The sequence below is a fragment of the Astyanax mexicanus genome, chromosome 18 (genome assembly GCF_023375975.1).
Source record: "Astyanax mexicanus isolate ESR-SI-001 chromosome 18, AstMex3_surface, whole genome shotgun sequence".
Taxonomy (NCBI): Eukaryota; Metazoa; Chordata; class Actinopteri; order Characiformes; family Acestrorhamphidae; genus Astyanax; species Astyanax mexicanus.
In genome coordinates, this window is record NC_064425.1 from 32,111,790 (window position 1) to 32,126,862 (window position 15,073).

General features: G+C 40.5%; 2 protein-coding genes across 2 annotated transcripts; both read left to right on the forward strand.

Annotated features, from left to right (window-relative positions):
* The first annotated feature begins 902 nt into the window (after window positions 1-902).
* On the forward strand, window positions 903-5,599 carry LOC125782685 (uncharacterized). Its single transcript, XM_049467447.1, has 2 exons — window positions 903-2,132; window positions 5,411-5,599. Exons 1-2 carry the CDS (start codon window positions 918-920, stop codon window positions 5,597-5,599), a joined length of 1,404 nt encoding a protein of 467 aa, XP_049323404.1. The 5' UTR covers window positions 903-917.
* Window positions 5,366-12,481, forward strand: si:dkey-260j18.2 (uncharacterized protein LOC325231 homolog). Its single transcript, XM_007234529.4, has 5 exons — window positions 5,366-5,803; window positions 7,425-7,578; window positions 8,378-8,456; window positions 8,553-8,780; window positions 10,488-12,481. Exons 2-5 carry the CDS (start codon window positions 7,425-7,427, stop codon window positions 12,055-12,057), a joined length of 2,031 nt encoding a protein of 676 aa, XP_007234591.1. The 5' UTR covers window positions 5,366-5,803; the 3' UTR covers window positions 12,058-12,481.
* The last annotated feature ends 2,592 nt before the right edge of the window (window positions 12,482-15,073 follow it).

A 15,073-nucleotide genomic window follows, 5' to 3' on the forward strand; every position in this document is an offset into this window, starting at 1 on the left:
CAGCCAACATTATCAAAAGGAAGGATTTGGCTAAATGGCCTTATTTAGATGGCATTTCCATTCCTCACATTCAGGCTGATGTTGAGCTATTGATTGGTACCAATGCTTCTATGCTGCTTGAACCATGGGAAGTGGTAAACAGTCATGGGGAAGGGCCATATGCTGTAAGGACCCTATTGGGGTGGGTTCTTAATGGATCACTAGGAGAAGGTCACAGTAAGCCTCCTGATGATGAAGATTGTCCAACTCTTAGTGTAAACAGGATTTCTGTAGAAACATTGGAACAAATGCTGAAAACTCAGTGTGAACATGACTTCAATGAAAGGGCATCAGAAGACAAAGAGGAGATGTCAAGAGAGGATCTGAAATTCATGGAAATTATGAACGAATCAGTGACGCTTAAAGATGGACATTACATTTTAAAACTACCCTTCAAAATGAACAATGTTGTCATGCCAAACAATTTCTGTGTTGCCCAACAGCGCATTTCAGGATTGAAAAGAAAGTTTGAGAAACATGAGATGTTCCATCAAGAATATACAAAGTACCTTAGGGAACTTATTCAAAATGGTTATGCTGAGCAGGTACCCCAGGATCAAAAAGAGCGGTCTGATGGTAAACTTTGGTACATTCCTCATCACGGGGTGTTCCATCCTCGAAAGGGAACATTACGTGTTGTATTTGACTGTGGTGCTGAATTCAGGAACACATCCTTAAACAAACAACTTCTACAAGGTCCCAATCTTACCAGTTCTTTGTTGGGTGTTCTGCTAAGATTCAGACAAGATCAAGTTGCATTCATGACTGATGTACAATCAATGTTTCATCAAGTTAAAGTTGCTAAAAATGAGACAGACTTTCTTCGGTTTCTATTGTGGCCTGATGGTGACATTACTCGAGAAATTGCAGAATATAGGATGACCGTGCATCTGTTTGGAGCAGTGTCCTCTCCGAGCTGTGCCTGCTATGCTCTTAGAAAGACAGCAGAAGACAACAAACACATGTTTCCAACCGAGGTAATTGATAGCGTCCACAATAACTTTTATGTTGATGATTTTTTGAAAAGTCTTCCATCTCAACACGAAGCTATCCAAATGGTTAAAGATCTTGCTGCACTTTGCCATAAAGGTGGCTTCCATTTAACACAATGGATTAGCAACAATCGTGAGGTTTTACAAACCATTCCAGAAAAGGATAGATCTAAAAACCTGAGGGAACTGAATTTAGATCGGGATGAACTGCCCATTGAAAGAGCTCTTGGACTTTATTGGTGTGTCCAGACAGACACCTTTAAGTTCAAAATGATGGAAAAGGAGCGACCGCATACTAGACGTGGAATTTTATCAGTGGTGAGCTCAGTTTACGACCCTTTGGGATTTCTTGTTCCTGTAACACTTCCAGCCAAACTCATGTTACAGGAGCTGTGCAGAAAGAACTATGGCTGGGATGATCAAATTCCCCAAAGCCTCGAACAACAGTGGATAAAGTGGCTAACAGATCTTCAACAAGTAAACGCATTCAAAGTTGACAGATGCATCAAGGCACAGGACTTTGGACAACTTGATCATGCTCAATTGCATCACTTCTCAGATGCCAGCGAAAATGGCTATGGAACAGTAACGTATCTTCGACTACAAAATCAAAATAATGTACATGTTTCTTTTCTGCTTGGCAAATCAAGAGTGGCACCTCTCAAACAAATCACCATTCCTCGATTAGAGCTTACTGCTGCTGTCCTGGCTGTTCGAATAGATAAGATGCTTAGAACAGAACTGCAGCTTCCACTTGATGATTCTTGTTTTTGGACTGATAGTACTTCAGTTCTTAAATACATAAAAAATGAAGAAAAAAGGTTTCGTACATTTGTAGCCAACAGAGTATCAACCATTCGAGAAATAACAGACATCACACAGTGGAGATACATCCATACCACCCAGAATCCTGCAGATGATGCTTCTAGGGGGTTGAAAGTGGGGAAGTTAATCACAAACAAGCGATGGTTAAAAGGTCCAGACTTTCTGAGGACAACAAAGGAGGAGTGGCCAGAAGTCAATTTGGATTGTTGCATTGCTCCTGAAGATCCAGAGCTCAAAAGGGAGCACAAAATAAATGCTGTGATTATTGAAACAAATGTAACTAGCCAACTGATTGAATATTTTTCTGATTGGAAGAGGCTAAAAATTGCAGTTGCATGGATGCTGAAACTAAAGCATATCTTAATGGAATTGAGCAAGAAAAGGAAAGAAATGTTGAAATCGTCAGACCGACCCTGTAATATTGAACTGGAAATGAAAAGGATCAAAGCTGCATTAGGACCCCAAAGCTTGTCAACAGAGGATCTAACTGAAGCAGAAAATGCAGTCATTCGTTTCTCTCAGTTTGAAAAATTTGCCAATGAAATTGTCGCACTGTCCTCAGGAAAATATGAGGTGAGAAAGGACAGCACTATCCATCGATTGAATCCGGTTCTAGAGCACGAATTGTTGAGAGTTGGTGGAAGATTGTGTAATGCAGCAATGCCTGAAGACATTAAACATCCCATAATTTTATCTAAAGACCAACATGTTTCCAAGCTTATTCTAAAGCATATACATGAACAGGTCGGTCATGGTGGAAGAAACCAGGTTCTTTCCAAATTACGTGAGAAATATTGGATAACGCATGCCAATGCCGCAACAAGAAAAATCCTATCCAATTGTGGCTTGTGTAGAAGATTCAAGGGAAGGCTGGGTCAGCAAAAAATGGCCGATTTACCTGTAGAAAGGTTGGTTCCTGATCTTCCTCCATTTACTAATGTTGGAGTTGATTACTTTGGACCATTTGAAGTAAAACGAGGACGCTCCTTTGTAAAACGATATGGTGTTATTTTCACATGCATGGCCAGTAGAGCCATTCATTTAGAAGTAGCATATTCTTTGGATACAAATGCATGTATTAATGCCATTCGAAGATTCATTTGTAGAAGAGGACAAGTCTCCCACTTGAGATCAGACAATGGAACCAATTTTACTGGTGCAGAAAGGGAATTAAAGGAAGCACTTGCAGCTTTAAACTATGATAAAATACAGAAGACCTTTCTGCAGGAAGGAATCAAATGGAGTTTTAATGCACCTGCTGCCTCTCATCATGGTGGTGTATGGGAGCGAATCATTAGGATGGTGAGAAAGATCCTTACATCACTTTTGCATCAGCAGAATTTAGATGATGAAGGCCTACATACAGTTTTGTGTGAAGTGGAAGCGATAATCAATGATCGCCCAATCACTAAATTGTCTGAGGATCCAAATGACCTAGAACCACTTACTCCCAACCATCTTCTTACCATGAAAAGGAAACCAATCTTGCCTCCAGGGCTGTTTGATAAGACTGATCAATATGTGAAGAGAAGGTGGAGACAGGTGCAGTACATCTCAGACCTTTTTTGGAAAAGATGGATTACAGAGTACTTGCCTTTACTGCAGGAGCGACAAAAATGGACCAAAAACAAACGAAATCTGGAACCTGGTGATGTAGTTCTTGTTGCAGATACCACAGCTCCTCGTAATTCCTGGGTGCTTGGCAGGGTACTTGAAACATTCCCAGATAAAAAAGGGCTGGTTAGATCAGCACGAGTACAAACTAAAACTAATTTTTTGACCAGACCAATAACAAAACTTTGTCTTTTACAAGAAGGTGTATGAGTTGTTGTACCAACCTTTTGAATTTTGTATGCATATGTATATAGTTTGCAGTATGATAATACTTTAATGAAAGCAGCTCCTTTTTGTTGTAATATGTAATTAATTGTTTATGCCTTTTGCCATTAACAATTAGGGGCCGGTGTGTTGGAGCTATTTATGTTTCTTTAAAATTTTGGTTTATATTGACATTTTCCACTTGGGGGCGCTGCCAAGGTTTATAGGTGAATGTATGGTAGAGTGGGGAAGGGGAGTTGGCGAGGAAGTCAACAGTATTTTGACCGCACGGTGAACGCTATTGGTGTGTGTGTAAAGCGGGACATTTAAAGACCATGAACGCTGGAACTACTGCTGGAATATGTACTGCTGATGTCAGACCAATAAATGGATTGGTATATCCAACGTTTTAAAGGTATGGACTTTGTTATAATACCCGCTACAGCGAGTCAAACCGCTATCGCCAGCTCTTCTTCTAATTGTGGTGGCTTAAGTCATTTTAGTTCGTTTTGTTTAAAAGGTCACTACAACCATTATTGTTGATAGTGGCACACTCATTGACAAGAAATGTTAAAATTGGCACTCCATGTCTCAAAGGTTGCCGACCCCTGCTTTAGAGGAACTAAAAATCCACAAGAATGATTTGTGTTTTCAGTGAAATACTTTATTCTACTTGAATTTAAAGGATATGTTAGATACGTCGATAGAAAATATTTGTACGTTTATCTTCCTTCACCACCACTCATTGATAACTATATCGTGGGCTCCCTCTAGCGGACTGCAGTGGTTTACTTATGTAACGGGGTAAACAGGGAGTGGGCAGTCTCTCTATAAACCAGCTCTGGTGCAGCTAGTACTGTGAATCTTTTAATGCAGATTGAGCATTAATAGGAAAGGAGGACACGATTCTAATCTTTTTTGATTTAAGTTTGTAAGCTTAAATTATAAAAGAATAATTATTCTTATTTATTACATTTAAATATATCCACTATAAAACATGCATCTTAAGAAGAACAAGTGTAATTAATCACAAAATATTGTTATTAAATTAAATATTAAATATTTTATTTGACTGACATCACTCTGAATGTAATCATGTAAGAAGTAACTTGGTCTAAGCCATCAAACAAAGCTGAACTGCTTGAATGTTTGAGCCAGGAGTGGAATAAGGTCACCTAAAAGCAGTGTGAAAGACTTGTGGAGAGCATGTCAAGATGCTCTGTGATTAAAAATCGGGGTAATTGCACAAAATATTGATTTCTGAAGTCATTTTCTACAAACAAATGATCTAAATGACAATATTTATATTTGTAACTTGGAAGAAATGTTGTCAGTGGTTTATAGAATAAAACCCACAATGTTTCTTTTACTCAAACATATAACAGTTAAATATAAGTAGTTAAATCAGAAAACCTGATCATTTTGAAGTGGTCTCTTATTTTTTTTCCGGAGCTGTATATAAATATTTCAGCAAATTTCATTTAAGGTGTGAAGTCAATTATTACGATGATGAGAAATTAATTTAGAAATTAAATTTAATCTCCATAGTCAATACCATATCTTGGGGGAAATAATTTACATCATCATCTCCAATAATCATCATCCCGTGAAACATTACAGTAAATAAATAAATAAAGGCTGAGCCCCCCCCCCCCCCCCCCCCCGGTACTCGTCGTAACATCCGGTGCGCTGCGGAAAACGGAAGGTTGCTTGCCTGTTTTCCGGCATGGAGTCAGAACTCAGTGCTGATCCGGAGCTTCACCCTGCGCTCCCCTTCCCGCACCAGGTCCCGCACCGCCGCGCAGCCTGACCGCAGCACAACTTACCCACCCCGCCGTACCCGAGCCCTGAGAGAGAGAGACGGGGAGCCGCTGAGGGGAGAGGGGAGAGAGGAGCCGCGGGTCGGAGCTTCGGACACTGCCTGACCCCCAGCCCCTAACGATGATCCGGCGGACCGGCCCCGCGACCAGCCCGAGGACCGTCAGAGCGGCCTCCTGCCCCCGATACCCGGAACCGAGGCCCGCTGCTGCCCACTAACTCCACTTACCGCCGCTAGCCAGCTCACCTAGCTAGCTAACCTCCGGCCGAGAGCTCCGCAGCCGAGCCCGGACCCGCACTCCACTGCAGCGGTAAGAGAGGAGCGCAGAGCCACTGCGGACAGGCTCTGGGGTTGGATGATGATTATAATGATGATGATTGATTATGATGTTTAAAGGGTTAATGGTTAAATGGTAAGAGCTGTAGCCGGAGATTAAAGCGAAGCGCAGCGCTAGTCCCCCCCCCCCCCCCCCCCCCCCCCTTCCTGCGGGACTGCGCTCACCCTGCTGCCGGTAACAAAGCCCCTAAGCCGGTCAGTGATCGCTGTGACCCCGCGGGGGGACAGCGCGCATCTCCGCGGCCCCGGATCCAGTCCTGCAGGTTAAATTAACAATACCATTAAATTCAAATGAATACAAGATACACATAGATTCCTGTTGATAACAATCCATCAGATCTAAGACTAGCTGCTAGCTAATGCTACCGGCTACACCGGCAAACACAGAGGTTTACTCTGAGGTTTTCTCTCAAACACTTCTGTATGTAACACCTACCTAGTTTGACCGAATCACAATCCGGACCAAAAGATCAACTCTCAGTCCGGATCAGCTGATCCACGGTCCGGTTGGTTTACAGTGTAAAACTCTTTTCTATATATTTTGGATTTCAGACCAATTACAGGCTATAGCTTGAGTCAGGCTATTGTCACCCGTTAAACAATAGAAGAAGAAAAAGAAGAGGTGTTGTGATTACGATATTGGTGATTTTGTATCTACTGTAACTGTAGATTCAGACAATTTTATTAACAGAGAAAAAGGAATCTAAGGGCAAACTGTTACACTCATTCTGTTGCGGGAAGAACCTGCACTCGAATTCAGCACAACATCTGGAAAAGCGTCTTGCCAAAGTGATTACATTCTACAAGCATCAGTATAGGGAGAAGTTTTCTATGTAGGTGATAGGGCTGCAACTAATGGTTATTTAGGTAGTCGAGTAAATTAGTCAGCGATTATTTTTCTATTCATCTCTGCTGTGGGTAGGACTCATGTTTCTAGCTTTCTCTGTCACTTCAAAACAATACAAACAGCTGAACATAAGATTTAAATGTTCTTCAAAATGTTCAGAGCATTGTTATTTAAAATATAGAAAGTGCTGCTATTTAAAGAGGTAATACGTATTGTTGTATTTGGGCACTTTTTGAGATGCAGGCAGAGTTAATGTAAACCGTGCCCATTACCCTTTACCCTTCTCCCATTGTGTTTCTGTCCCCAGTACTTTGTGTAGTGCTACGAATTATTGATCAGTCAACAATGAACATTAGGACTCGACATTAGGAGTTTTTAATAATTAACGTTGCAGATTAGATCAACTAATCATTGCATCCCTAGTAGGTGGTGATAACAGGATGTAGTAATGTTGTTAGTGTGCTCAGTTATTACTGCAGTGTGAAACTGAAACTAATGCCATAGATCATCTAATGCCAACTTTACAGTGGACAACTTCAAAAACACTTTGTTTTAAATACTGAAGTGTATCATATCTAACAAATTTTACGTCTAAATGCAGTCTTTCCTTAGTTTAAGGTTAAGTTAGACATCAGTTCCCACTGTCGATCAGCAGCAGCTGTCCTCACATGTTTTGTATTATTTTATTGAAAAGCTCCTACTCTTTATACAGATTTATTTTATACAAAGTGTGTGTGAACTGTTACAGATGAATACAGTAAAGTCTGGCTCAGTGACTTGGAGGCCACAGCCGTGGCGGGACACGGACAGCGGCGCAGGCGAACCCCTCTCTGACAGCGACTCGGAGGAAGAAGATTTTCCAGATGACACGACGACACCTCTGGGAGAATACATCACACACGGTAAGAGAAATAAACTAGTTGTGTGAATCGTTTAAATCATTTGATTAATCATAACAATGTGTGAATCAATTAAATCATCTGATTCATTACAACAGTGTTCTGTGATTAAACATAACTTAATCATATTACTTATAAAGACTTGTGGATATAATAGTGGATATTTATATTTAAATAAAATATTAATTTTATATATGTGGTGTCAGTCACTTAACAACAATGTTCTGTGGTTAATCATAATTTAAAAAAAATCTTCTTTGTCTAGTGTTATGTCTAGCAAGCTGACTAGAGACTTTTTAGATTTAAATTTTATCTCAGAGTTTGAATGCTTTTTAAATTAGAATCAACTATTGTGCTAAGTTGTGCTTTGTTTAACATTGCTAAATAAACCACTAATATTTCACCAGTCTCTGTTAATTTGATTATGTAATTAATTAGCATTTAAGACATGGATTCATCTTATTTTAAAACTGTATTATACAGGAAGCCCACAGTACTAGTGGCTTTTAATTTGTGATTAATCTTAGTGCTGGTAATTGCCTAGTAAAGCCTACAGCCCTGTTCACACCTTCTATTATCATTCATCCTCTCTGGGCTGTTAATGTGTACAGCTGTTCACACCTAGAGTCTGAACTGTTTCCTACCAATCACATTATTAACAGTGAGCTTTAACTCACACTCTTACAATCTGCTCTTACACACAAATGATTCCTTACTGAAAGGATATTTTAAACACTTTTGTCTCTCTCTCTCTCTCTCTCTCTCTCTCTCTCTCCTGTCTCTCTCTCTCTCTCTCTCTCAGGGTTAAAGCTGCTACTGGATGCTCAGCAGCTGTGTGATGTCACTCTTCTGGTGGAGGGGAAGAGGTTCATGTGCCACAGGTGAGTTGCTGTGCTGTACCTGTAATGTTTATGTGGTGGATCTGCTCGTCACGGTTGTGTATAAAATGCTGTGCTGTTATTGTTTGTGTGCTGCAGGGTTCTCCTGGCCGCGGTCAGCCCGTATTTTCGTGCCATGTTTACCAGCCCTCTGGTGGAGTCTCGGCTGACGGAGATCCGCTTGGAGGAAGTGACTCCTTCAGTGATGGAGACAGTTATCCACTTTATCTATACAGGGGAGGCAGGGCTTAGTTTGGACACAGCAGAGGACCTGTTTGTTGCAGCCAATCGTCTGCAAGTGATGCCTCTGCAGGATCTGTGCTCCAGGTAATACATTGAGTATAATAGCAGTGGTATAATTTTAAACACAGTTTTGATATTTCAGCATCACTCAAAATCCAACTGTGCTGGTAATATATTAACCTAATAACCTATTAAACTGTCAACCTCATCTCAAAAATTAGCGGTTAATCCAGCACAGAAAAACAGTTAATTGGATTAGCTGTTTTGTGTTAGGGTTGGACCTGATAGATTTCCACTATTGCAATTGTGTGTACAGTTCTCTAGACCTACTTTGCAAGTCACTGTTATTAAGTTTAGTCACCATACAACCACAAACCACCTGAGCTGTGAATTTCTGCAGTTTCTCCAGAGTGAACTCCTCTTTGCTCGAATTGGGTTCCAGTTTGGTTCAGTTTGGGTGGAACATGTCTTGGAAGATTTACATTTGAAGAATATTTTTTCCACTTTTGGATGATGGATTGAACAGTACTTCTTGGGATGCTCAAAGCATGGGATATGTTTTTATAACCTAACTCCTTGGTGAATTCCTTGGTCTTTATGATGCTGTTTGTTCACTAGGGGTGTCACGATCTCGATATTTTATCGAAATCGATCAAAATGAGGTCATGGTATCGTGTATCGAAGTCAAAAAGAGTATCGACGATCCCTCGCAAATGGCGCAGCACCAACACAGCGCATCCTATTCATTTAAATAGAGAGAGCCGCTGCATGAGCGCAGCCCCGCCCTCAGTTCTGCTGTGTGAGAGGCAGAGAACAGAGAAACTGAAACTGAAACTGCAAACAGGGCTTTCAAGTTTTGAGTGTCGGCGGGAGTGTTATCACTGGTTTTTATCTGTCCAACGGGGCGAGGGGTGCGGGCGTTGTGCGCGCAGGTTTAGTTTTCTGTGTGTTGGGGGGGGGGGGGGGGGGGATGGGGGGGGGGGGGGGGGATGCGTGTGAACTCGCTGAAATGCGTGTGTCAGTGTGACTTGAGAACGCTGACTATAGATCACAGTGAGGTGGATTAAAAATCTTAAACTTATGATTGACTACACCTGTTGCTTCATTTGAATTAAAAAAACATCTTTCTCTCAGATAAAGTTAATAATATATCTTTCTTAAAGAAAAAAAACTTGTAATTCTCAGGGACCGAGTCTTATTTTTCATGTTTAACTGTTATAGTAGGATAGAGTTCAGTTTGTTAAGGCTTTAATTGTTCCTTTTTTTTTTTTTTTTTTTTTTTTTTTTTTTTTTATGTTGCACGTTGCAGTTTTAATAGTGCACACTGTTGCTACCAAAAAAAGTCACTAGATGGCATTACATATATATCTTAATAAATAATAATAATAATAAAAATAATATATAATATATTATAAAAATTTTATGAGGCATAAAATAATAAAATGTAAAAATATAATAAAGAAAATCGAGAATCGAATCGAATCGTGACCCTCAAATCGGAAATAAAATCGAATCGAGGGTTTAGAGAATCGTGACACCCCTATTGTTCACTAGTGTTCTCTAACAAACCACTGGGTTCTTCACAGAACAGGTGTATTTATACATGGAGTAAATTACACACAGCTGGGCTAGTTAAGACTTCTGATTGCGAGTTATTGCTTTAGATTTTGTTTGTTTTTAAAATCTTAATAAAATACATTTAAGTTTGTGCTTTTCAGGTTACATAAGTGAAAAGGTTTAAGGGTATGAATACTTTTGCAAGCCACTATATTCTGTTTCAATCTCTTTCAGGTTCCTCTTTGAGCACCTGTCTGTGGAGAACTGTTTGGGTATGTACTCTCTGGCCCGATCACATCACGACCAGCTCCTGCTCCGGGCTTCTCTCAGGCTGGTGGCTCAGCATTTCCCTCGGGTGGCCCGACAGAAGGACTTTCTTCTGCTGGACCCGGGGACGCTGGGCAGCCTGCTGGAGTCGGATCGGCTGGGCGTGGAGTCCGAGACCGAGGTGTACGACGCGGCACGGCGGTGGGCGGAGAACTGCCCGGCCGAGCGCTACGTTCACATGCCCACCCTGCTAAGGCATTTACGACCGGGCCTGCTGGCCCCCGAGGAAACGCGGCGGCTCAACAAAGAGCTCGGGCCAAGGGCCAGCACCGAGGGCATGGGTGGCCCTCTAAGACCCCGGGAGGGCATGTTCGAGAAGAAGATTGTGTGTGTGGACCTTAAGCCCAGGGAGGACGAGGCTTTGCGAGAGAGCGACTACACTGTGGACTGCTTTGACCCACGTACTGGCAAGTGGGAGAAGCTGTCGGCGCTGGGCTCTCTGCTGTGCCCTGGGTGCACAGCTGTGGGCGGGCGCCTGTTCGTGGCGGGTGGAATTCTGCGGACAGGGCAGGTGTCATCGGCGGTGCACGAGTACGACGTGGTGCTGGATCGGTGGATCTTGCGGCCTCCGATGGAGCAGTCGCGTGCCATGTTCGGTCTGCTGGGCTCCGGAGATTCTCTTTATGCTCTGGGTGGCTGCAACCGTTCGGCACTTCTCGACTCATGCGAAATATTTGACCTTAATAAACTGGTTTGGGTTCCTGGTCCCCGTTTGCCGCTGCCACTGCGTTGCTTCGCTTGCGCCACGTTGCGTGGTCGCCTCTACCTGCTTGGAGGCACTACGCTGGAACAGAACAGGGCTGTGGTGCATGCTGGCGTTCTAATCTACCACACCGTCACAAGGACCTGGAGCCGCGTCAGCTTGGACTCTGGCGCCACCTGTCTGGCTGGAGGAGTGGCAGTGCGGGGTGGCGTCTGTGCCGTGGGTGGCTACATGCGTGATGCCGCCAAATTCATAGACGGTAACTACACGCAGCTGGAGCCACTCGACGCCACTGGGCGGGTGCTCTTCTTCCGTGAGGGAAGGGGAACGGGCACGGAGCGGGAAATACTGGCCGTAACGGACCGACCGGCAGGAGACCGGACAGGAGAGCGGACGGGAGAGCAGCGTGGCAGCGGGAGTGACCGTGCCGCCAGTCCCGTTGTTTTTCCCGGCCTGCCGCGCCGCATCGCTGCCGGGGGCGTGGCAAGATGGAAGCGGCGGATTTATGTACTGGGCGGAGAGAACGGCTCCAGGTTCTACGACAGCGTGTACTGCTGGAAGCCCGGGTGGCGCAGCTGGGTCCAGAGACGCGAGAAACTCCCGGGAGACACTGGAGGAGTAAGTCAGTTTGGATGTACCACTTTAAAATTCCCCAAAAAACACATCTTGACCCGTCTCAGGTCCGCACTGGAGAAGCAGAGCAAGGAGAAGAGACTGAGCCGGAGGACGGAAGACAGGGACCGCCGGAGCAAACGGGCCAATCACGACGCGTGATTTGTGATTTAAAAGGAATTCATTCAGGAGATGATATTTAGACCCATTTAGAATTTTAACATCTTGTTTTGAGCTGAATTTAGGTATTTTGGTAATTTGTGGGGGGGGGCGGGGTAAAGGTATTAGCCTGTTTTTTTTGTCTCCTCCCCAAAACACTACTTTTATTTCGCTGTTCTTTTTTTATTTATTTCTTTTTTTGTTAAATTTTTATGCAAAATGAAATGCTGCCTTCAAGTCCACCTCGGAAAATCGTACGTACCTGCGAATTTAGTTAGTTTTTATAGTTAGGTATTTTTTTTTTTATAGCCTTATATATTTTCTATTCTTCTGTGTTTTGAGTTGTCTGAGTATGTTTCTTATTGTATTGTGTTGTTGCTGCTGGATGCCTAAATTTCCTTCGGGATAAAAAAAGTATCTATCTATCTATCTATCTATCTATCTATCTATCTATCTATCTATCTATCTATCTATCTATCTATCTATCTATCTATCTATCTATCTATCTATCTATCTATCTATCTATCTATCTATCTATCTATCTATCTATCTATCTATCTATCTATCTATCTATCTATCTATCTATTTGGAGCATAAATCCAATATGATTTCTGTTTTAAGTATATATTTTTTCTGAGAGTTCAGTATGAGCATTCGGTATTTTGGTATATAGATATTTTTATTCCCTAAGGGATATCAGTACTATGTACATATTATTTTAAATAAACTATAAATTAATGGATTGGTTTTAACAGAGCAGAGTTGCTGTTAATTATTTTTTTTATTGACTGGAAAACCCTCAGTTTCCCCACTGATAACTACAGGGATGTTCTGTAGGGATGTTTATGTCCACTCATCTCCTAAATACGATTTTTCCAACACGACTTGAAGGCAACCCTTTCTCACATGAATTAATTACATACGAATAAACAGTATTATCATTATTATACTGCTACACAACAAATCAGCTCAACTATTTTTTTTGGTAAAACAAATGGGTCTAAATGTCTTATATCCCAGTCTCCTAATTATGAATTATGAATGAGACTGATTGCGTAATGACGCTTGGATATTTTAAAATAATAATGTTTGTTATTTTTGGTTTTATTTACTGGGACGACCCACTGTGGGGCGCTAATGCTTTCGTTTTAGCAAAAAAAACTCATTAAGAGTAAAAAACAGAAGCTAGCGCTAAGAAATGTCTAATGCTCCAATAATTTCCGTTGATATGTATTATTTTATTTGAAATGGGGACATTGGAGCAGTTTGGACTGATTATGTATTAAATTAGTAATTAAGAATGAATTTCTTTTTCTGCATTTTTCTGTTATTAATGTGATTCAGTCTTACAACTGACAGTAATTTGAAAGCTTTTATGTGAACCTTTTATCGTAATGTTAGTTATAAATTGTTTACAGTAGTGTTCTGGCTAGGCCTGTCAAATACTATTTTGGTCAATATATTGTCCCAGGAATAATTGCGATAAATCATGCTCATTATTTTAAGATAATTTTATGCCACTTTGGCTGTGTTCAGACTGCAGGGAAAATTTATTTGTTTATCAGATCAGATCTGTTGATCAGACTGTCCACACTGTTATTTGCTGTGATCAAGTGATCAGACCCTATTTGACGGTCTGGACGTCACAAACATTAGTCACGGTGTGAGTGACAAAAAAAAAAAAATCAATGAAATCCATTTTGAGCGCCGAGGCTTAAATTTTGTGGGATTTAATCTAGATCTGATCTAAACATAATTATACTACAATTTAAAATAAAGTAAAAAATATAATAGCAGAATACTTCATAATACCACAATTGCACCAAGCTACCTTTTACAGATCACGCACTGATCAGCTCTAATAATTATGAAAATTCCATCATTGGAACTGGAGTCTGAATATTCATATTTTACATATTATAAATGAGTGAAACATTTGATCATGGTAATGGATATGGAAAAATATTGATATTGGTGTCAATAAAAATGTAAAACTTAAAAGTGATCATGTAAATGTTTATATATTGTACGATAAACTGATTATATAATTATTGTGAAACAAAATCAATCTGGATACAATTTAAACATACCAAACATTTGATCTGGCCTGTCAGTCTGAACATAGCTTATTATATTTATAATAAAATTATAATGAGAATTCCAACATTTATACTTCCAATACTGAAATATTTATAATTTAAGTAACTTTACTAAATAAAACATTTTTCAAAGTTAACATACCAATTTGATCATGCTTTAATTGACTCTTTCTGCTAAGGAAATTTTAAAACAGCAATATTGATGCCAGCAAAACATTGAGATCATGTTTATATATACGTATATCGACTTTTGAATTTTGGCAGGCCTTTTTTTTTTTTTTTTTTTTTTTTTTTTTTTTAAAATAGTCATGTCTGTTATTCATCTCTGTTTGAGAGCAGCCCTGAGAGCTTTTCAGCTTCTTTCAGGCAGAAACATTGATCAATATATCATACACCAGCTAAACATCAGCTTCTGAAATGACTGCTTGAGGACATGGGGTGTGAATCACAGATCATCTCACGATAACAATATTATCAACAAAACTGTGATTGTGTGATACTCGATATATCACAATTCATTTCTTTATGATACTAAACAGTGTCTGTGTTACTGAAGAGGATAAAATATTCCTAAATAATGAAATACCAGCAATTATGGATTTATTGGTGTCAGTTTTACACAATTTAACAACACATTTTGTGCACCACAGGTTTACCCTATTTATTTGATTATAGTGGCACCATGTGGAGTAATGAAGCAGTAACTTTAATGTTAGTACAGTTAGGCCCATAAGTATTTGAACAGTAATACAATAATCATGATTTGGGCTCTGCATGCCACCATACTGGATTCAAAATTAAACAAATGAGATGTAATGAAAGTGTACACTTTCAGGTTTAATTGAAGTGGTTGAACAAAATTATCTTTGGAAGGTATTTGACGTTTTTTGCATTATAAGGTGCATTTTAAGTGGCACTTG